The 23289-nt window shown below is 44.2% G+C and overlaps 1 protein-coding gene across 13 annotated transcripts in view; it reads right to left on the reverse strand.

Annotated features, from left to right (window-relative positions):
• ptprt (protein tyrosine phosphatase receptor type T) overlaps window positions 1-23289 on the reverse strand; it is a 223199-nt gene that overhangs the window by 69318 nt on the left and 130592 nt on the right. For 6 of the 13 annotated variants that reach the window (XM_028997567.1, XM_028997571.1, XM_028997566.1 and 3 more), the window contains 5 exons: window positions 20864-21065; window positions 20539-20641; window positions 17410-17686; window positions 3807-3843; window positions 2415-2471 (listed from right to left, as the gene is read on the reverse strand). In XM_028997567.1, the coding sequence (XP_028853400.1) occupies window positions 2415-2471; window positions 3807-3843; window positions 17410-17686; window positions 20539-20641; window positions 20864-21065 (676 nt within the window). The remainder of the gene's footprint in view (window positions 1-2414; window positions 2472-3806; window positions 3844-17409; window positions 17687-20538; window positions 20642-20863; window positions 21066-23289) is intronic. The other 7 variants (XM_028997574.1, XM_028997573.1, XM_028997575.1 and 4 more) reach the window with 3 other exon arrangements.

Raw genomic sequence — 23289 nt, forward strand, 5'->3', positions numbered from 1 at the left:
CTTTCAGTGAACTGTAGAATATTGCAATATGTACAGTATCACAAAATATCATGCAATAGACATATTGTGACCCATGTATCGTGATACATATCATATCAGGAGATCCTTGCCAATACGCACCCCTATAATCGATCATAAACAACAAATATGCAGAGACTGGCTGTTTTGAAATTTGAAAGTCAGAAATAATAATATAAGATAATATAAGATGTATGTTCCTCTTTTTTCAGTTACATAATTCTCTACAGATGCTAATACAGCAAATAAAGACTTAGAGATTTAATATGGGTCCAAATTATTATAAAATACTCTGTACTCTGAGACAAAAAAATCTCTGTTTCAGACACACAAGACTGGGGGAGACCTGGACAGGTTTTCTGAGGACCAATTTGTGATTTGTACTGGGCCGGCTGAACACTCTGCAAGTGTGCATCCACGCGGATCAAGACGTGGGAGGGCGGTAAACTGAATCTGCCTGCACCGATACCGTGACACCTGGCTGCTCTGTGAGCATGCACTATATGCTCAGTAGTTCCTCAGTTTCCATAAAAACATCCTTGTGACACGTCTAAGAAAAGGAGCTCCAAACATTCAAAAGCTTAATCTTGATCTTAAAAATTGTGCTTAATGACTGAGCTTAGGTTACAGCTCTCTGAACTAGCCTACCTTAACAGAAATCGCTCAGAGGTGAAGAGAAAATATGACTGGTTAAAAAAAAAACTTACTGAAAAATCCATATTTTTTGTATCAGGAGAAAGTAAAGTATATTTGATGAATCTGTTTTTATCAGAGTCGCCTCTTTTTAAATTCATGGCTGCTTTGTTCACTATTGTCATGATCAAAAGCCACTTCATGAGATGCTGATTAACATTAGTGAATGATAATAAAATGTTCAGAATAATAAACCTTCAGGACTGTTGGAAACCGTTGTCCAATTTAAGGTGGTGAAGATAAGCCATGTGTGTAATGCTGCAATCACAGCAAAAGCTCCCTGCTCTGAAGACTCAAATGTTCATATTTTTTCCTTATTTGGAGTTTTCTTGTTAATTACATAACCTCATGTGTGTTATTGCATAGACCAGGGTCTTCCATGCTCAATAATGTAAAAAAATGCAAAACCCCAAACTTTTAACTAGCATCTGCATTATACAGTAAAAAGCTTTTATACCACATGAGGTGGTATTTCTGCAAATAGGACAAATGTGTATTTCAATTGCAATTGCAAACTGCAATTGCAAATCTACTTTCCAGTTCAGGTAGCGTGTAACAAAGGGTCACATGACATTCCAAAATCTGGATTAAGGATATATCTGGATTCAGCAGTTGAGTCTGGTTCTTTCTGGCATGATGAAGCAGACTTAGTCACATTAAAATTTGGTGAGCCATGCTACATTTTTTCAGTTCACATTTCAATTCACAGACCCTCAGTTCATGGCTGCTCCTTTAACAGGCCTGTTCCATTAGAAATAATGAGTGCGATTGGGCCAACACTAATAAACCTACAAAAATCTGGATTTGAAATGCCATGATTCTTTTAACTTGCTAGCGAAGAACACACTTATTTTTGTTGCATAACATCACTGAATAAAAAAAAAATCAATTTTCCATTACAGATCACAAAATCTTTGTGGCCTGCAGTACTTCATTCAGAAAGGTAAAAATAGGGTCTTTGAAAGAACACATTCTTTGAAAGTCTCACACACACACACACACACACGCACACGCACAGCCTGATAAGTTGCAGGACACACTTTGTTGACGGGATGATGAAGTGAGCGAAGCAACTGTTGTCAGGGTAGTAGTTGGTGGTGAAATATGTTTTTTGTGGCTGTTTTGCTCAGACGCTTACTAAACTGTGACTCCATCTTATTATTCTTATTGCAAATCTAACCTAACAATTTTCCTGGGCATCAGTACCTTTCGCCTGCAGTGGTGGATTGAGGAGTTTTAAGTACAGTGCTGGCACAGCCAATTATTACCAGGGGAAATAAATAAATAAATACATAAATAAGGTTCTGTACCTGCAGAACAAATGCTGAGATGTTTTCTACTGGGAGGACAGCTCCGCCATGTGAACTCATTATATTTTCATATCATATTTCAAGCTTAATAAGGCTTTGAGCAAAACCACAGGATGTAATTATGGGCAAAATAAGAACAGTGAACAGTTCAAGGAGTGAGCGGGCATCATATGCAACCAGGCCAGGGAGATGCGGGAGTCTGAAATGGAGATAATGACAGCCAGCGACATGTTGGAGGACCAGACATGCAAACAAATGTGTTCAAGATGAAGAACAGGAGGGAAAAAATAAGAAATAAAAAGAAAGTGCAAACAAAAGGGAGTTAACGTAGTGAAATGAGAAAAAAAAAAAGACGAAGAGAAGAAAGAAATCTGACTATGGAGATATAATCACCTTCACTGGGGATGACAAGAATGTACGGCGTGGTTATTTGTCCCCTACCTATTACCGCTAAGACAAAGTTTATAGTTCCAGGTCAGCATGCATGAGAGAAAAAAGAAACAAAGGAAAAAAGTCTAAAAAACACGCCTTGATACGGAGACTTTGGGTCTTCATCTGAACTGTGTTTTAAAACGTCTGCACACAGATTTGAGGTGGGGGGGGCACAAATGAGAACATCTGGATCTGAAAAGATACAGTATGGGTCTATAATAAAAAAATGAAAACAAGTAGACATAAAAACAGAGAAAGAGTCTGGAGGCGGAGTCTGACTCCCCCCCACTCTCATTAGATGTGTTTTGCTGTTCTATGGGGACTGTTTTGTTTCAAAGAAGATTTTCTATGCAGGTGAATGGGACACTGGAATGCAAGTGCAGATATTAGTTTGTGATTCAGAAAAAAAAAAATAATAAAAAAAAATGGAAGAAAATAAAATCAAAAGAACAATCATAGTAACAACAAGATGTTTGAACTTTGTGGCAATACCAGTTCCTTCCTCCAAGTTTTCTTTTTTGTTCTTTCAGAGCCATGGTGTTAATTAGAGGTATTCAGAGTCAATCGAAAACAAAGGCCACAAAGTTGAAAGCCTGCCTCTTCCTGAAAAGACACAGTTGGGGTGCAGGCTTCACCGTAGAGAAGTCCTAACTCAAAAGTGAGGGATGGTGAAACAGAAGCAAAACCAAGGCCACCAATGATGAATGGCTGACAAGGGTGAGAAAAGAAAAACAATATATGCATATATATGTATATTTTGTTAATAAAAGGTAAAGGAAGAAGCAATACCTGTGCAAAAACACATTGGGTGAAGAGACACAGCAAATAAGAAGTGAGTGAAAGCCGGAGCAAACATAAAGGATGTGATGACTGCTGCTTTATGAAGCTAAACTGTGTTTTTGCAACATCCATTAAACTAACAGAGGCTCTGGGTTGATACTCCTCGCCCTCAATGTGTTTTCATTGAGATTTTACAAATAAGACCAAATAAAATTAAAGAAAGGGAGGGGGAAGGGTCAAATGGAGAAGAGACAGAATCAGCACAAGATCTTGGACCACAGGTCAACGATCATGCAGGCTTCAATTGAGACTGAGATCTTCATTTATTGGCCAAACCAGGACTGTTTTCAGTCCACTGGTAATTGTATGCTTTTTGATCAATGGCTCAGTACCTTTTGACAGGGCAATATAAAAAAAAGGTCCCCATAAAGCCCCCTTTAAATCTGTCTTCACAGATAAATAGTTCCACATATAACCATAACAGTGTGTGATGCCTACAGTGGCTAGTATCTCATTTAAACATCAAAAAACATGTCTGAAATTATACATAGAGCACTGAAAGAAGCCTCATACCTTTAGTAGCCAGTCGCACACAGTTAATTTTGGTTTCCTGGGAAAAGTAGTAAAAGAAGAAAAAAGCCATTAGTTGTTTCATTAAGAACCTGGTACAGGGTGCATTATTCAAATGTAATGAGAATGGGAAAGAATGAGGTGGTACACACAGGGTACACTATTAATCCTCCAGGTAAAAAACTCAAAACCTCAAAAAGTGCAGGACGGGTCCTTTGTGATACCATTTTGTACCTTTAAAGGAACATGATTTGGGTAAGTACACATTTGTACCCATGAACCTGCACCACATGATGATGAACCCAATTAACCCCAACGTACCAACAATGCTTGTAAATTGGCTAGTGAATTTGACCATTTTTTGTTCCTGATGTTCAAAAAGAATGTACATGAAAATACATCAATGACAGACAGCCTGACATAACAGTGTATAGCTCAGTGGGCTAAGACTCTGTGCCTGTGACTGGGAGTTTGCCGGTTTGAGCCCAGCCTCCCCACATCTGTGGCTCCTTATGCAAGGTCTTTAACCCCCAGCTCCCTGGGTAACAGAACAAGTGTGCTGCCCTTTGCAGATCACTACATCATACTTATATGTAAATATAATTTTCAATTCCAGTCATGACAGGTACACAATTGTGCCTTAAAGGGTACAGATGACTAGGGGAGAAAAAGTACCTGCAAAGATACGTACATTATTGTTCTTCAGAAGGGTACTGCCCCAGCGACAAGCATTTCTACCCATATATGTATACAGTAGTATTTTCATTTCTTTGTGTGAAGAGAATATGAGTCTCGGATGTTTTTGTTTTTAACATTATTGATTCCTGGGTTTAAAATATTTAATATATGGCACACAGGCAGTCGTTCTTGGGTAGATAACCATTCTCAGATGCTCAAATACCCCTGCAAGTTACCATAGGCAGATGCACACTTATTGGCCAAGTGCACCAGTGTTATGAGATCTATGTCTTCTGGCTGGAGGACATTGTGTTAGAGAGATTAAAATTTAAAAAAGTAAATCATGCCTGACCATGGGAATGGCATTAAATGTGTTTGCATTCTTGAGTTGAAACACCTCCACCAAATTGATCTGACCAGCAGCTTTGTGAGGTTCTTACTTGGTCTCAGCCATGACTAGCAGTTGATTTGCAAAGATTTGCAGAGACTTACATACTTACAGTCTACTGTCATGGCTATTCTAGCCAGAGGAAACCTACTGGTCTGATAAAATTCAGTTTATATCACCAGTAACACCTATTTGGTACATCCAGCAAATCTGCTGTTTTTAGCTTAATTAAATTGGCTCTGTTCCCATGTAATTGTCACTTGTGAAAACACAGTTATTATAACTATTTAGACTCAGTGTATAATCGGCATTAAAGACAAAGTTGTGTTCCTGAAATTATCATTAAAAACATCCACGCCTATTAATAATGCCTGGTATGAGTGCATCATGCTTTTGTGGAACACTAAGACTGCCATTAGACATCTTTCTAAACTCCGTTAAATTAGCTTTCTGACAGTCAGTGCTTAGCAGCCACTTGAGGGTGTTACATCGCTGTGACCTATAAAAATCCTCACAAGAAACTGTCAGTGAAAGAGTATTAAAACAATGCAATAATGTGATAAAATGTCAACACACACCCGGCTAAAATAATCAAACATCTCCGTGTGAGCGGCAAACTGCGCAGGTGACATACAGAAGACAGAGGAAGGTGCCACGTGGGCCGATTAGTTCCGTGTGAGTGGCACACATTCTTATGCTACAGCATGCTACATAATTCACTCGAATTAACCCGGCTATTGATTTTCTACTTGCCAGTGAAATCTCACTATCTTGGGAGAACCTTCAAACTCCTCTAGGGACCTCCTTTAAAAGCACTCCAAATTTGTTACAGGAGTGAATATACTTTATAATACTGCACTGATTGTATTCGAGGGCATTAGGGAATGAATTAAAGGATTAGGCAGAGGAAGCAAAATTGATTTAGAGGGGACGTGCTTGTGGAGGGGAAAAATGAATTCTCTCTCTCTCTGTGTGTGTGTGTGTGAGAGAGAGAGAGAGAGAGAGAGAGAGAGAGAGAGAGAGCATTTTCCAGTTGAAGAGGTCCAGACGTGCTTGATCCTGATGCAGTCTACTTAAAGCCAATAAAAGTAGCAGTTCACATGTGCATGGATTTTCATTCATTTGTTATTGATCACAACACTTATGCTGAATTTATGAAAAGAGAGTGTTTGCTAATGTCACACGTAATAGTTGACTAATCAAAATTCTTTATTTAAAAGTGCTCAGAATTTAAGTAGAAATAGATTTTTGTTTGTGGTCCTGAAATGTCTAGATCACATTTGTGCTAGTTTGTAAAGGATGAGAAAGTAGGGTGCCACGAGTTGATCTCATTTAAAAACTACTTTAAAAATATTTTAATATTTCTCCCTTCTCTCTAACCTACAGCTAAGACATGACTAACAAGCATCCCTTTCTTACCTGTATTATCTGTTTATTTCTGTTAATCCCCACAATTCTAGCAATCAGAATCAGGACCCTAGACATTCCACATCATGCTTGATAATGGAAGGTCCTCCTCTACCAGAAATCCCGTTAAGCATTAACAAAATGTATATACTGAGTATGAAGTGCTGTCCAAGGTGCTTATTCAGTGAATGCTAGCTAGCAATGACATGATCCGCATGAAATGTAGTACATGCAAAACAAAAACGTGGCATTTCCTGTGGACCAACCAGAAGCACCAGTCTCTAGAGGGAATGAGAAAATGAACTGTCAGCACAGGGACAGTCAGTCTACGCGAAACAAAATTGGTCTGCCTGCTATGGCCGGGTGTGAGATGCACCACGGGAGCAGACGGACCGAGCTGTCAGAGGCCCATCAGGATCTGTGTGTGGTCAGTCTGTCTTCATGGCAGTTAAGACCACCATGGCTCTGTTCACCCTGGGCTGAAGAAAGGTTTTTGCTCTAGAGGTGAAGCCGAGTTAAAGACGCACTTAACCAAAATCACGGCTAAATGCAGTCTGGGAGTTTCAAAAGCCTCTGATCAGATGGACAAGAACTCAATAACACATAATCCCCATCAATGCACAGCAGGGCTGTGCGTTATCACATCTGATCCTGTGGAGTGCATGCTATTTAATTAAGGATTGCCAGTGTGGTACCATTAAAATGTTTGGAGAAAAGAGTGGCACAAAAGTCACAGTAATGAACATTTATAGAAATGATGATGAATGCAGTAGACGTCGAAAACAAACTGTCTATAAAGGAATCAGAACAACAGACAAATCTTTATTTTTTCAGTAACCAATTTATCAGTTAAGAATGGATATATGAATCTGATGTTGAAATGGATCATGTAGCTCTGTACTGTTTTTCTAAACAAACTAGTTGTCAGGATTGCCTGCAGCTGGGCTCCACACCGGAACCCAATCCTGACGCCCCATAAATGCCGGAAGTTTCCGCCCGTTCGGGGTCGCTGGCATTTTCGTGAACTCTATGCACGAACTTGACCTTGTTTAGTTTTATGTGTTTTGAGTTCTGGCAATCGCCACACGCCTACGGGTTTGTTTCAGTTCGTTATTTAAGTTAAATCGTTTTCGGCCACCGCGCCGCTGTTTATTTGTATTTCTTTATTGTTTGTATTAATAAAACCCCCTTCCCAGCATGTCAAACCTCTGCGCTTCCTTCCCCCGTAAGTCCGTAGACGTGACAGAATGCCAGCGACCCACCCAAAAGCGCAGAGGTAAAAAGCAGAGGAGAAGAAACGCCGCGAAGGACGCAGCCCGGCGCGGCGAACGCGGACGGCAGGGGAGAGACGCGCCGCCCGTTCTGGTGGAGCGTTTTCTCCCCGAGAAGCCGTGGTACGCGGCGCCGCGTGATGACGTCACCCCCGGGAAACTCCGCGAAACCCGGAAGCGACAACGTCGGCGGGTGAGTGGGCGGAGCGAGGACGTTGGCGTCGGCAGCAGCGAGGAAGTGACGTGGGCAGCGAGCGCAGAAGATGCGACCCCCACGATCTTCGCCATGTCGAGCCAAGAACTCTGCGCTCTGCTGGCAAGGCTCCCCGTGGACTGGGACGACACGGACGACGACGAGAGCACGGGAGACGAGAGTTGGGCTCCGCCCATCGCGCCAGTCTGCGATCGTCGCAAGGTCCGTGGGGACCCACGTCACTTCCAGGGGGGTGAGAAGCGATAACAACGGCGGCGTTCCTCCAGCGAGGGGATGGGCAGCCTCCAGCCCGAATGGCCAGAGTACTGTCCCTGGGAGTTGATCGCACCCTGGGTCCAGGATGTCCGCAGGGTGGACGACCCTCGGAGTCACAGGTGGGAGGACACGGATGACGAAAGCGACAATGACGTGGATTTTCGTTGGGCAGTCGGGGCCGGGATGGCTCCACCCAGCGCGCGCGTCCGAGATTGTCGCGACATCCGTGAAGATCCACGTGATTTCCGAGGGTATGAGGTCGACACAGACCAACACGAGGATGACGCCGATTGGGCAGTCGGTGCCGGGATGGCTCCGCCCATCGTGCCCGTCCGTTGCGAGGTCCGTGGAAACCCACGTCAGTCCCAGAGGTGCGACAACAGTGAGGAGGAGGACAGCGATGCGGGCGTAAGCTGGTGGAACAGGGCGACAGGAGGTCGCCAACCAGCAACTGCACTGTCGGAACTGCCTCACAGGGAAGATGCCCTCCCAGTTCCAGTCGCCGACCCGCCTTCCCTCTGCTCGGACGTTCCCCAGCTGAACGGCAGCGCATCACCAGCGCCCCCGCATGCTGGAGAAGATGTCCACCACCCCCCACGCCACACGCCCACCACCATCTCCAGCGACGCTGCCTGGCAGCAGGGAGAGACCGACAGGAGTTTTCGGGACTTCCAGCAGAGACTGAGGGCGGAGTTTGATCGGCCAGAGCCTGAGCCAGGGATCGAACTCTGCCCCTCCACCACATCCAGCGCCAGTCAGGATCCGGGGCAAGAAGACCAAGCACTGGCGGGCGACGAGAAGGTCGCGCCTCCCGAGATCCTGGCTGTGCCCCCTGAGGAGGTCCCGGAGTGCTCAGAGAGGGAACTAGACGACCCTCTCTTCTGTCTGTCTCTGTCTGTGTGTGTGTGCGTGGCATATGTGTCCGTATGTCGCCCCCACTTCCCCTCTTTGTGTCCACCAGATGGTGACCCAGCAGCAGAGCCGAACCCCAGGGAGGGAGTTCCCAACCTGACTGCACCGGTCCAAGGCGAGGTGGACGAGCCCCAAGGTACCCCTAAGTCCAGCCGGGGGGGTGCTCCCCCAAAGAATTTTTTGGGGGGTGCAGTTCGGGTTGGGGACTCCTCCTGAGGGGAGGGAGGTGGGGAAGCGATGGAGCTGGGTCCTCCGGTAGCCAGTGAGGAGGGCGGGCCAGGCATGGGCCTGCGTCTGCCTCCAGAGGGTGTGGAGCGCCATAGAGCCCCCGGGTAGGCATGAGGACCCAGCTGGGACAGACAGGAAGAGGGCCTGCTGTCCAACGGACGCAGAAGGGGCTAGCCGGATGGTCTGCAATGCCCCCCCCTTGGCACCAGGGCGGGCAGCGAGAGGGGCTGCATAGTCCCAGAAGGCACCAGCCTGGGGTGCCTGGAACAGTCGCCGGAGGCTCTGGGACAATCTCCCTGCGCGGTGCAGGGGGTGACACAAGACGTGTCAGAGGGGGACATGTGGAGACAGGGCCCACATGTACCCAGATGGATCGGCCCTGATTATTGTGTGCAGGTACGGGAGTCCGGGGCCGCCAGGCGGGACCACGCCGGGGAGCCAGGCCGAGGGTCCGGGGCCGCCATGCGGACCACGCCGGGGAGCCAGGCCGAGGGTCCGGGGCCGCCCATGCGGGACCACGCCGTGGGAGCCAGCCGAGGGTCGGGGCCGGCCATGCGGGACCAGCCGGGGAGCCAGGCCGAGGGTCCGGGGCAGCCAAGCGGGACCACGCCGGGGAGCCAGGCCGAGGGTCCGGGGCCGCCAAGCGGGACCACGCCGGGGAGCCAGGCCGAGGGTCCGGGGCCGCCAAGCGGGACCACGCCGGGGAGCCAGGCCGAGGGTCCGGGGCCGCCAAGCGGGACCACGCCGGGGAGCCAGGCCGAGGGTCCGGGGCCGCCACGCGGGACCACGCCGGGGAGCCAGGCCGAGGGACCGGGGCCGCCAGGCCTGACCACGCCGGGGAGCCAGCCCGAGGGACCGGGGCCGCCAGGCCTGACCACGCGGGCCGACCGAGGCGCCCGAGGGGGGGGGGGGGCCAGCCAGCCCGAGGGACCGGGGCCGCCAGGCCTGACCACGCCGGGGAGCCAGCCCGAGGGACCGGGGCCGCCACGCCTGACCACGCCGGGGAGCCAGCCCGAGGGACCGGGGCCGCCACGCCTGACCACGCCGGGGAGCCAGCCGAGGGACCGGGTCCTCCAAGGGGAGGATACAGCAGGGCAGGAGCCCTGTGGTTGCCGCCATCCGCCCCGCCGCCTCCACTGATGGTACTGTTGGGGCTCCGAGGACGTAGCCCTTGGAGGGGGGGCTCTGTCAGGATTGCCTGCAGCTGGGCTCCACACCGGAACCCAATCCTGACGCCCCATAAATGCCGGAAGTTTCCGCCCGTTCGGGGTCGCTGGCATTTTCGTGAACTCTATGCACGAACTTGACCTTGTTTAGTTTTATGTGTTTTGAGTTCTGGCAATCGCCACACGCCTACGGGTTTGTTTCAGTTCGTTATTTAAGTTAAATCGTTTTCGGCCACCGCGCCGCTGTTTATTTGTATTTCTTTATTGTTTGTATTAATAAAACCCCGTTCCCAGTATGTCAAACCTCTGCGCTTCCTTCCCCCGTAAGTCCGTAGACGTGACACTAGTCTTTTTGAGTCATTTTAAAATGACCGTATTAATCAGTATTCACAGAAAAGTCACATGTTTGTGACTTATTAATACTTATTAATATGATCCTATAGAAGGATTGCAGTAGCCCACGTGTTTTAGTTCCCTCCATTCGATCGCATTTAAATGTTTGTTCTATTACATTTTGGTAAGATATTAATGAACAGGTGTACTGTGCAGACAATGGGGACATTTGGAAAAACAGTGATTGACTCATCATGATAGCATAAGCAGCATGAAGGCGAAAATGGAGGGATGGTTGGAGAGAAAAGAAGAAGTGGCCAGTGTCTGGCTAGCTCCGCTGAAGTGTTTGTCAGGCGAGGCGGGCTCAGAGATAGCTGGACTACATCACTTACATAAACTGACAGCCAAGGTTCACCCTCTGGCCCTCCAGTCTAATAAGGCAGTGACAGACTGTCAAGCAGCTTTTAGGCCAATTCTATAACCTGCTCACAAGGACTGGATGGGGGGGGGGGGGGGGGGGGGGCTGTGGGACCTGCCACATATTCAACATTCACATTCATTTTTCGCTCTGATTATTTCGAATCATGTGATGCACACAAGAAAGAACGGAAAATAAAATATCCAGACCATTTCTTCAGCAGCATAAACGCAACACCAAAAGAGAAGGTAATTAAAGTAATTACGGTAACAAGGTGGCTGAATATCTTGGATTAAATACAGCATGTTGCTGTAATATTTTTGCAATTAGGATATGATTTCAAGCCTAAAATGATTTGATTACAAATTTAAAGAATTAATTGATGCAAACAGCTGGAACGTTGCCAAATGAAAATAGAAAAGTTACAAGCAGTAAAAAAAAAAAAAAAAAAAAAAAAAGCAAAACAAACACATTCTATCATGAATGGTGAACGCTTGCAGAGCTTCAGTCAGAAATGAAACAGCCTGACAACTTGCAGGCGATAAATAAATGAATGTGACTCGGAAGCCAAATGGCCTGATTTGCTGTAAAATGTATTTGACGACGGGAAAGCCAGACATGGGTAGGAAGTATCTGTGATGACCGTTGTTCTTGTCTAGACGTGACCTCCCACAGACAGCTGTGATGAAGTGACCTTGACCACTGTGCATGTTCCAGGGGAAGGACGAGCAGAGCAGGAATCATTACCGCGTTTCTCTCTGTGCCCTCTGTCTCTACCCCCTCCCACCGCCAAGTCTTCATCGTCTCAGCCCTCTCCTATGCCATGGACCCTGACCCTCTGTCATCTCCTCATCATTCCATCCATCGCCTCTCTCATAAATACTCCTCCGCTTCACACGTTCACAAGCAAAAGGTTATAGTACGACTGCAGGGAGGGACGACTGGTGAGTCTGCACCTTTCGTAATCCCCACAACGGAGCCCTCTGTGTTCATCACACAGCCCAGTATACACCACTGACCCGTTCCTTTGGTATGGGCCTGGATGGTGCATGAGGAGAACGCTGACTAGTCCTGTGTACTTTGTATTTCTGTAAAGTCATACTTGATCTGTGCTACATCTATCATAGCTATATACACTGTAAAAAGTGTAGTGAATGAGTGCAGTACATGAACAGAACCAAGCCCAACAAACCCAGTAAACCTAAAACAGGCGGTTTAACTGGAGGCCAGAGATCAACAACGGAGCATGAAAGATTAACATAGCAACAGCGGAGGTTTAAATCTCTCCATTTAACGTCACATTGCCTCATTTCTTCTGCACTGATTCAGTTGAAGCAACAGAAACGAGGTTCAGTCAGGGGCTGCAGAGAATAGCAGCTGCCTGTCGGTCAGCAGGGTCTTCTCTTGGGTGAGCGCCGCTCTCCCGTTTTCACATCCCCCTGTTTATTGACTGCCGCCAGGAAAGTGTTGCCCATTTGCAAAGGACGCACGGAGCAGCGAGGCTAATTAGCACTTGTCATCGGAAAGCAGTGGCACAGTTAATAAACATAAAAACAGCTTGGACTTTCTTCAAGGCCGGGCAGACACAAGAGGAGGCTTTCAGAAAGCCGTGGATGTGAGGCTGGTCGAGAAATGGAATGCCTCTTGTAGATAGCAGCAATGGCCTGAGTGGAATACAAAACCCGTGTTGTTCAGTGGTGGTACACACACACACACACACACACACACACACACATAAACTGCACCCCAAAAGAGGCAATAAGCCCGATAAGCCAGGGGAGCTGCTGCCATATTGTCCTGTGTGCAGATGCCTACATGCTGACATTCCTGCCACACAAACAATAAGACATCACCTCAAAATGATAAAACAAGATGCCTGAGCCGTCTGCTGCCACCTTTTGTTTTTGACCTTTATGATGGCATTTTTGCTTCCAATATGAAAGGGCAACAGTATGAAACATAGCACCATATTCAATGAAGTTGTTACAAATATATGAAAAAGTGTGAGTGCAATAGTGAAACAATAGAAAAATCTCATTATTTTCTAGAGAATTATCAAAAACAACAACAAAAAATTCTACAAGCCACTGCATACGTTCCCAAGAAATGATCAATTGCTCATATTCTGGTAGTTTTGGTTACTTTAGTGCCACATTTGCACGTGTAAGGACTGGACTAAGAGCAGAACGCTGTGGTATTATGCCCGATGTTGGTGGAATATATATGAATTCCAAAACAAATCCAGGCATTTTGATCTACCAATCACCTTCTCTTCTCTCTGTTCAAATGGGGTGGCTTTATCGAAAAAAAGGCTTCACACAAAAAGGTAAAAAAGTTAAAGTAAAAATGACAAGATAGAAAGGCACAAAGACACGTCTGGAGTCAGTGGTGCATTAGCATCTATTTAAAAACACCTGACTGGATTATGAATGGTTTTACATTTACATAAACTGCATATATAGTTGTTTACAGTTCATTGGGTGGAACAGCGGTGCTTCTGTGCCTGATGTACTCACACGTTGTCATTTTGTGCTCCTGATCTAATGGAAGTATGCTGTAGGTGATGTGCCAATGCCTTTTAAATGTAAGGTGACAAGTCATTATCACTGTTTAATTACATGTTACACTCAAAACCCACACAGCCACCTGCAGACAAGATAGATAGAACAGGACATTGACCTCTGACCACTAAGTTCAAAATTTGATCAAGCAATGAACATTTGAATCCGGGTTTTTTAAGAAATCATCTCAGGACATTTAAAAAAATGCTTTTTCCACTAAATGTGTAATACTATCCACATTCCAAAAATTCTATCAGAACCTAGAGGCCTCAAAACCTGAGGACCAGAGGTAATCCCACAAACCAGACCCGATCTTAATATATGAGACTAAAGAGGATGAAACTGAAATATTACTTAAATAACCAACAGAATTTAATACATAAGATTAATTTGCCCATGATTGTGAGTCCTGGTGTCATTAAAGTAAGAGGAGAGGAAATGAGAGGAGAGGTTCCATGGCTTGCATTGTTCAGACTGTGAAGGACACTTCATGTGGAGGCCAGGCGAGTCTGACTGACGCCACCAGACACGAGAACATCACCCTGACTCACCTCAGCTCTGTCGTTTGGATGAACCACCTTTAACTTCCCCCATTCAGGGGGAAGAAAAGTGCCACTGCGTATTGTTTGGAGCAATATCACTCCATCTTCTCTGACCCCCAACTCAAAAGTGGCTCTATTGTTCACCCCCCACCACTTAAACACATCCTGAAAAGCCCTCCACATCTCCCTCTTCTCCTCTCCCCAAAAGAGCCAGGATCCCAGAGCATGAGTGTTTAGGAAAGAACTGAGCACCTGTTCACCCAACATTCATCCGGGGGCAAAAACAAGTGTGGAGGTGAGTTTGCCTAATTGCCTCTGGTTGGAATAAAAGGCAGAGCCCTGTGCCGGGATGGCGTGTACTGGCCACGCAGCCGCTCGTATCCTGTTGTTAAAAGCCGGATGCGGCGGCATCTCCAGGAGCGCGCCCCTGGAAACGCAAGCAAGGCTCAGAGATTCGGCGCGCTTCGCGTGCCAAGATGGCACAAGCCCAGCATCCAGCAGGCACCCCCCCCCGCCGTGTACACCCTGCTACTAACCAATGTCGGCCTTCCTCTGCCTTTAGTGTGAGGACAACCTGTGTGGAACTGGGGGATTTTTGTTTTGGATTGATGGGAAATTTATCTAATGTGCGCATTGCAGGCAGATTAGCTGGACGGTATCTGCGGCAAACCACCCATTGAGGGACAATGAAGGGGCCACAGCGGGGCGGAGACGAGGCGCTGCGCTCCTGTGATGTTTGATAACAGCAGGAAGAAACACACCAAGTGTATTTCTACAATGGGAGAGCTATCAGAGAGGACCAGATGTTTTAGACAAGGGTGTGTGTGTGTGTGTGTGTTGTGTTACTGTGTTATTACTACACTCAGCTCCTAAATATTCGAATTATTCGCTGCACGCATGGTGTTTTATAACAATACTGTGTGTGTACATTAACAGAAGAGTCAACAACGATTGCGTACACATTGCAGTCTATACGCAAGACCACAACAAGACGGGAGACATGGCAGCAGAGGCAGTGTGTGACACACATCACATCACGCGTATGAATCTGCAAGTCTGTTAAATCTGTACAATGAAAGGTATTAGCCTCTGCTTTGTTTTGTTTGATTGCCATGTCAAATTATAAATGTTACTGTCACGTTGGACTGGACATGGCGAGGAAGGAGGACGCATACGCACAACGTCACAGGACAGGGGTTTAATACATAGTACACAGGACAAGGCGACGGCGAACAGACACGAACAGGATAGTTTTATACATGTAGACACAGGTGATAACAATCAGGAGCAAATCACACAAGACTAACATGAAACTCCGGACCTGGAGTAACCCCTGCCGGACCGGATCATGACAGTTACTTTAATTAGGGTGACCAGACGTCCTCTTTTTTCCCAGATATTTTGAGACCAATACATACATGTGTACGTACATACAATGTTTTATAAAAGTCCCCCTTTTGCCACTGAAGCATGGACACAACTAGGCCTCTGAAGATGGGATATGGTGTCTGGCCCAAGACATCAGAAGAAGAACCTTTAAGTAATCTAATTTCTGAGGTGGTGCCTCCATGAATTGGACTTGTTTTTCCAGCACGTCCCACAGATTCTTGAACCATGGTTGTGATGTGGCAAGGTGCTTTATCCTCTTCCATGAAATACCTCTTCCATAAAAGGGTGTACTTGTACTTGTTTCCACATGAATTCAAGACCAAATGGTCCTGAATCCGCACCGCCTCCGCCTGCTGACCTTCTTCCCATCAAGCATCCTGGTGCCATGCCTCATCCTGGACATGGTCATACATGGTTTTTACAGACTGGCAAAAAACGCACTAAACTGCACTGTGTGCTAAATAAATTGATCTCCGGAGTAGGGAAAAAATGAAAGAAAAAAGAAAAGAAAAGTTGACAGGAAACTAAATCACAAACGATCAAGTGAAATCCATACTTTATGCATGGGTCTCTTATCAAATTATCTGGGTCATGGTCTCATGTTGTTCTGAGTGCTTTCTCAGTGAGCTTGAAACCCCAAGATTGAATTGAATGAGATCCAATCAAATCACAAACCAAATAGGACCACAGCTTTAGCACACAGTCTCACATCATGGCATATCTTGACAACTCTGCATACCTCTTCACTCACTCTGGGGACCCTGTTTATCTTGGAACAAGATAGGGCTGTGCAATATGGCATAAAATTCATATTGCGATATAAATTGAACCATAGACGATGGACACTATATTTTGCGGTATATAATTTAATAAGTAAATTTAAATATTTTTGAAAGGCACTGATCACTAATCAAATTTTTTATGGATACATCAACATACAGCATAACTGTATACCAGATAAAACATTAGCTGGGCAATTCTATTGAAAGTGGACTTTCTCTCACACCCATAAGGCCAGTGAAATACCAGGTATTTGTATGATGTGAGTGATTGTATAAAATTTTAGGATTTTCTTCAGCTGTAGAGTTTATATATTTAAATAGCACTATGTTTGTTCATATTTTATCACACAGTCCCTCCAGTGATTTTTTTTTACTTTTTTTGCACAGTGCATCCAACAGGCTAGGACAGCCCCTGGTCATTTCCATACGCACTGTCAGTACCACTTTCCCAATTGGTTCTGGCCCTGTGTGTACATGCCTACTCCAACAGCCACCATATTATGACTTTTTGGAAACTCAGATTTTTTAAGGATCCGTGGAAACCCTGCCGTGCGTTCTGTGCTCTTGCCAAAAACAAGTATGCGTGGTTTCCTGTTTTTTTTTTTGCTTAGAAATGCAATCATATAAATAGATATTTATATAGCACCAACATGAATGCTCATATCATGATGTAGCAGCCTAATTGGTGAGACACTTGATTCTGAACCACACGATCACAAAGTCACAGGTTCAAACTCCACTTACTACCACTGCGTCCCTGAGCAAGACACTTAACCCTGAGTGTCTCCAGGGGGACCCTCACTATAACTATTGTAAGATGCTCCTGATCTGGTAAATGCCATTAATGTAAGCGTAAATTATGTTTTACAAAAGTCATTAAAGTTTGTCTTAACAGGTCATAGATAAAATCACTGCAGCACACTGTCAGTGAGGAAAAAATACATAATGCAATGGCAAGGGGTAAAAAAAAAATCAGAAAATCTCAATATTGGTAATGATGGCCACCATATGGAGCTGAAATGGTTGGTTGGAGAAAATCTATGCTTGAAGCAGATGACTCACCCCATTGGCTCGGCTCAGGGCCTGAAAGTAGATGCTGTAGCTCTTGGCTGGTGAGAGTGGTGCGTTCCAGTAGCCGTTGTATGTCTTGTTGTCACCGATGGTGAAGGGCTGCATCACTGCCAGGCTGACCGGGGCCAGTTCAGCAGCGAAGTAGTGTGGCGAGTTCAAGGTGGAGGCATTTTTGAAACTGACAGGAACAGCGAAGCACTCTAGCACGTCAGCTGCTGCACGACGCACCTTCTGTTTCCTCTCCTCCAACACCACCACCTGATATGCACTGCAAGTGAAACAAATAATGGATTAGACATAGTGAACTTCATGCTGTCCATCACTGTTAATGCCACATGTGTGGCATCATTGGAGGAGTTAAACATCAACGAATGTCACTGGAACCAATTCATATCTGTTATTATGCATTATGGTGATATGACCCCGCACCCCCTTACAATGAACATGGATACTAGACCAAGGATACTAGACAAATGGATAGTAGACCAAGGCAAAGCACCTGATATCCAGAATAGAAAGTGGTGGTGGGTCATTGAAGCTTTCGGACTGTTTTGCTGAAGGAGATACAGGGGGCTGGTGATAAGATAGACACCATAATGATTTCCACTGCATCAGGATATTTTTGTCTCGAACCAGATCTTCCCTGGCAGGAGGCTTGGCCATAAATGGACCATGCAACTACACATCGACCCCAAAAATGCATCAAACTCAACCTAGAAATCGCACAAAATAAATCTCCCTATTCAGATGTTGAACACCAATTAAGAAGGCAGATGTCAGGAACACACTCATTTTAAAGCCAAATATGTTCCAATCACTAAAATGGTTAAAAAAAATGTCCCTACCACATGTATGACCTCTTTGTGTCACTCACTGTAGTGTTCATTTTAAACAATCATTTGTGCTGAAATGGCAAACTGATGCCAATATTGTGGAGATTAAGATTAAAGATAAATCATTTTCTATAACATGCATTAAATGGAGTTAAGAAAAGCAACTACTCCAGATTATTAGTGAAAAAAATATTTAAAAAAAATAGGCATATTTACAACTGTCACTCTACAATGCCTCAATGAAATCATGACCAAACGTGTGCTTGGCACATGCAGACATTTCAGCATGGAGCCAGCAGAGGGAAATCTCCCTCTAATTAGATGTGAAAGATGGACAGGATCCCTCCGCTGACTGGGCTTTTTGAAAGGTCCTGTGAATGGTGGAGGGATAGGTAATGAGTGGTGTGTTTGTTCCTCTGGAGTCCTGTGAATGGATAAGGACTTCTTTTGAGCTCTTGCATGCTGTAGTGGCTTGCTTGCAATTATGTGCGCCTATGCTAAGAACATACTCTATGCAATTAGTCTTAACAATTATACGCAATTAGGGAAATGTATGTTTCACTAAAGGACTATAACAAATTACCCTGGCCTCTAATTTGACATGTTTCAATAAGGGTCATTATTTGTTAAGCCAAAGAAGCCTTCTTTTTAATCATTTCACACAACTTATCTGTCCTATGTATATTCCAGTAGCTTACAGTGAATATATTTATTATGTATTTAAATGTTTATTACATTAAGAAAAAACACTTTATAATAATAATAATGCTAGGAAGTGCAATATGCAAGGTCTATAGTTTTTTTCTTATTATTTCATCATTTTTTTATTAAAATGTGATGATGGATTTTTAATATGAATGTTTTGCTTACCGTGTTCAAAATTTGTACATTTAACCTTATCTGAAAACTTAAGAGTATGAAGCCAGTCTGCAAACAATTATGCCAAATATGTCAGCAAAAAAGGCCACACAGAAGAGAAAATTCATAATTTCCTGTATATATATATAATACATTAAAATGTACTACATTGTATACAGTACAAAATTGCTTTTTGTAGTTATTATATTATATTTTATATTGCTAATGTTTTCTATCCTCCCTGTTTTTCTTTTCACCGCCAGTCACAAATGAAATTATGATGTGTTTCAAAACTTTTTGTCTCCCTTTAAAAACACTTGGGAAACCTAAACACTCTGCTCTATTATAATGGAGTGCCGGGTGCAGAAAATCAATAGAGGCAAGCAGTTGTTCTTCTCCAAAAAAAAAAGTTAGTTTGGCCAACTCATTCTGTGCCCCTGTTTAGTATGCTCACACTAATCACATTTCTCCAGAGCAGACAAAGCTTACTCAAAAAAAGGGGACTGTGCACTCGGGCATATTTGAAAATAAAGAGCGTACTTGCTCTGCCAACTACAGTTCAAATTGAACTAGATTGCCTTAGTGTCTGAATACAAATTGCATTTATTTGAATGAGTGCTTTTAATACATCAAAATACCCCTTGGAGCAAAAAAAGTAATAGTAATAATAACAATACTGCACCATTCAGCTGAACCACTGAACCTGGGTTAGATAATGACAGCCATGTGAAACCTTGGAAAAGCTTCAAATGTTTTCAAGGAGCTTTGGATGAATTTAGGCCCTAAAAGTGGGAGCACAAACTGCAACAAGCTTAAGATTTGACATGCATTATTTTGTTAACCTTTCCAAACAAAATGCACTGCTTATGGTGTAAATTTAGTGCATACTTCCAGCAAATTCGGAGCCAAAAAACAGACTAGCTATTTGCCAGAGATTCTTAGCCTAGGTCATGGAGCAACCCCTGCCAGAAATATCTCTGTCCAACCCACATGTCTTTAATTCTGGCTCATAAAACATATGAGATAATTTTTTGGAAGCAAATTGCAGAGAAGGATGATGCTTGACCAAAGGTTTGGTTTGACTGAATGCCAAAAAGCACCATTTGCATAACAAAAAATAAACTGATGCTGTGGGCATCTATCCATAAAGTAAGGAACATTGTTCTACCTCACTTTGTGCTGTCTGCCAAATTTCAGGAGATTCATTGCTCATTATCTTGTCATGTGACATTTTCTTCAAAATAGCAAATTACTTTTCCTTAAGTGAATCTGTTTCATCCACCATCAAAATAACAATAACTTTGACGTGGACATTCTGTTTTCTGTCAGATCATCAAAATAGGGCCCTGGGTGTGGGTGTGCCCCGTTCTAGCAAATGTTCATTGCTAATATTTGATAGAAAACATTTTGGTGGTAGCAGGTTGCTCACCTGACGGGAGCCCCTCTGGACTGGGCCGGCTTCAGGAGAACGGTGATCGTAGTGTCCGTCTCGTTGAGCATCATATCAGCCTCGTACTCTGGCATGGATGGTGCTGTGGGGTTTTTTTTTTGGGTTACAAAACACCAAAATAGACAGAACAGTTGAATAACATGTTACATTTGAAGAAGAGGTATCTGCTTTAACTGGTTTAAAGCCTTTGTACTCTTGTGACAATGAAAATATCCTAACTTAAAAGACTTCATTTACCCAGTGTTTCTTTTGGTAAACACTGAAAAGGGCTAAGGTTTGTATGTCACAGTGATACTTTCCTAACCTGCTATCTTGGTGGCAATGCGGGTGGTGACAGGAGGGCCGAAGCCCTTATTGGTGCTGGCCTTCAGGGTGAAGAAGTAGGTGGTTCCCGGATACAGGCCCACAAAGAGATGGTGCGTCTCATTCCTGAGTTTGAACACTCGGCCATGCTGGGTGCTGAGATCCACGCTGGGGTCCAGAGAACTCAGAGCCTTAAAGGTGATCTGTGGAGGGGGACAGACAATGACTGATGACATTAATATAATAAAGGTGCTTGCGCAAAAGGGCAGGCGAGAAAATGATTTCTGATGGAAGAGTAAATCCTATATATAAAGAAAAAAACTGATTTGTTCAAAAGTTCAAAAGTTGTTTTATCTTCTCATAAAGAAAAAAAATGTAGGCCACAAAGCAACAATAAGTATTGAAATGCAGGCACAATTCATAACCCATAACCCATAACCCAAATAAGTAAATAGCTACAATATAAGTTATGCAACGTATTGCAAAAAACATGTAAGATCTAAGGGACACAAACATTACGGGATTATGCTACTTTTTGAAGGGTTATATGGCAAAAATAATAAATTCTGTGCATTATTTTGCTTAGCTTCTTGATGCAGAGTCAAATATGACTGGAATTACATGCGTGACCATCAATCAGCAAATCAGAAGTATTTATCCATCTAAATACCGGAAAACGTAGTTTTATTATACCACTAGATTAACCTGCACACAACTGTTGAACAGTTTTAACAGCAGTCACTGAATTTCTGTGTGTGTGTGTGCGCGTGTGTGTGTGAATTGACAGCTATAGGATTTAAGGGCAATCAAAACATTTTAGACTTGACGTTTCACAGTTCACATTATCCATTAGAGAATTCAAATAAATTGACCGCTGCGTGTCTGGCAGGTCAAGCTGCCTGAAAGGTTTTCACGGTGTGTGAGTTGAGTCAGCGTGGCCCTGGTGTCATCACTGACCACAGGCAATAAAGAAGTCAGGCCAGTCTTTGCTTCAAACGCAACTTTACCTTGACAGAAAAAACAGCCGAAAGGAGAAAAGTGAAGAAAAAGCGAAAAGGCAGCTTTTAAGAGTGCTCCATGCTTGAAGAGTAACGGACGCCCGTGTCCAGGATGGAAGATTCAGAGATGTATGCCTTTTGAGGTCCTGGTCTCACTGGGCTTGAGCGAATCAGACTGCAACCGCTGTCAGATGCTGACTGGGGTATACTAAAGGGTTGCTGGCTGATCCGGAAAAGTCAACATAATTCCTAATCCAGTAAATGGCACACACCCCCCAGCATTTCTGTGGTTTGTACACGAGATAAAAATGATATTATGATGTTTTAGCATGCCCTTAAACCAGTTTAACCCTGGGCCTTTTTCATAGATCCCTGATTGAAAATGACATCCCCTGAAAAAACAGATGATATCTCAGCAGCTAAAAGATCCACCATTGTAATTATCATATTAAAGATAACATTTGTAAGACTCAAGTCGTTACAATTGCAATGTATAATGTATAAGAGTGTAATGAGAATTCAGACCAGCTTATCACGATGGATCTTCATACAACATGGATGTGAAGTCTTTTGCTTGAAGGAGCTGATTAACGCTCAACTTGACTTCTTGAGCAGAGATTGAGAAGGACTGACCAGCGATTTTTCTTTTTTTTATATTTTCTCCCTCTCCAGCATTTTGCAGAGGAGCACCTTAAAAATATTGGTGGTAGAAACAGAATATTTTTAGCATGAATCTTTTTTACCATTATTGTGATCACTGGTCTCCAGTGATTAGCTAATTGTGTTGACCTGTTTTCCCCGATAGCCTCATGGTTCTTGTGTCTTCTTTAGGCTTTTGACCCTGAGTCGTCCCATAGTTTTTGCTCAGTTCTAGTCTAGTGTGGCATTGGTACACACAACGGCAAGAATGAGAGTCGCATGAATTGAGTAATCCTGCAATTCTTGCAGAAAAATGTATTTTTGGGTGTAAGTCATTTAATTCTAATATCAGATTGTTGTATCTGGGGTAAATTGTGCTTGGATACACACACAAAAAAATATATATTTTTTGGCTCAGATGAATGACATGCCATGTTTAGAGAAACCTTCAATATGCTGTAAATCAGCTTTTATTGCGCTGCTTTGAAGGACAGAGCCCAGTGTGTCAACAACTCACCACAAGCAATGCCAATCGCAACTGCATATATAAAACACCAACCGAGGCGGGTGAAATGCCTCATTCTGGCTTGATATAGATCAACAATGCCCTGTGAGTGCTGCAGTGTTTCCCGAGCTTCCTTTAAAAAGGGTAGCCGGAGCCGGGCACCCAGGTCCGAAATGCGGTAAACATTCGCCATTGATTCATGCCACGGCCCTTTACGTTAAGGGCCGTAAAAATATTCCCCTGCAATCATTCTTGCTTTGTGACTATGCACATTTTTTCCTCCTA

The sequence above is a fragment of the Denticeps clupeoides genome, chromosome 12 (assembly GCF_900700375.1).
Source record: "Denticeps clupeoides chromosome 12, fDenClu1.1, whole genome shotgun sequence".
NCBI classification, from domain to species: Eukaryota; Metazoa; Chordata; class Actinopteri; order Clupeiformes; family Denticipitidae; genus Denticeps; species Denticeps clupeoides.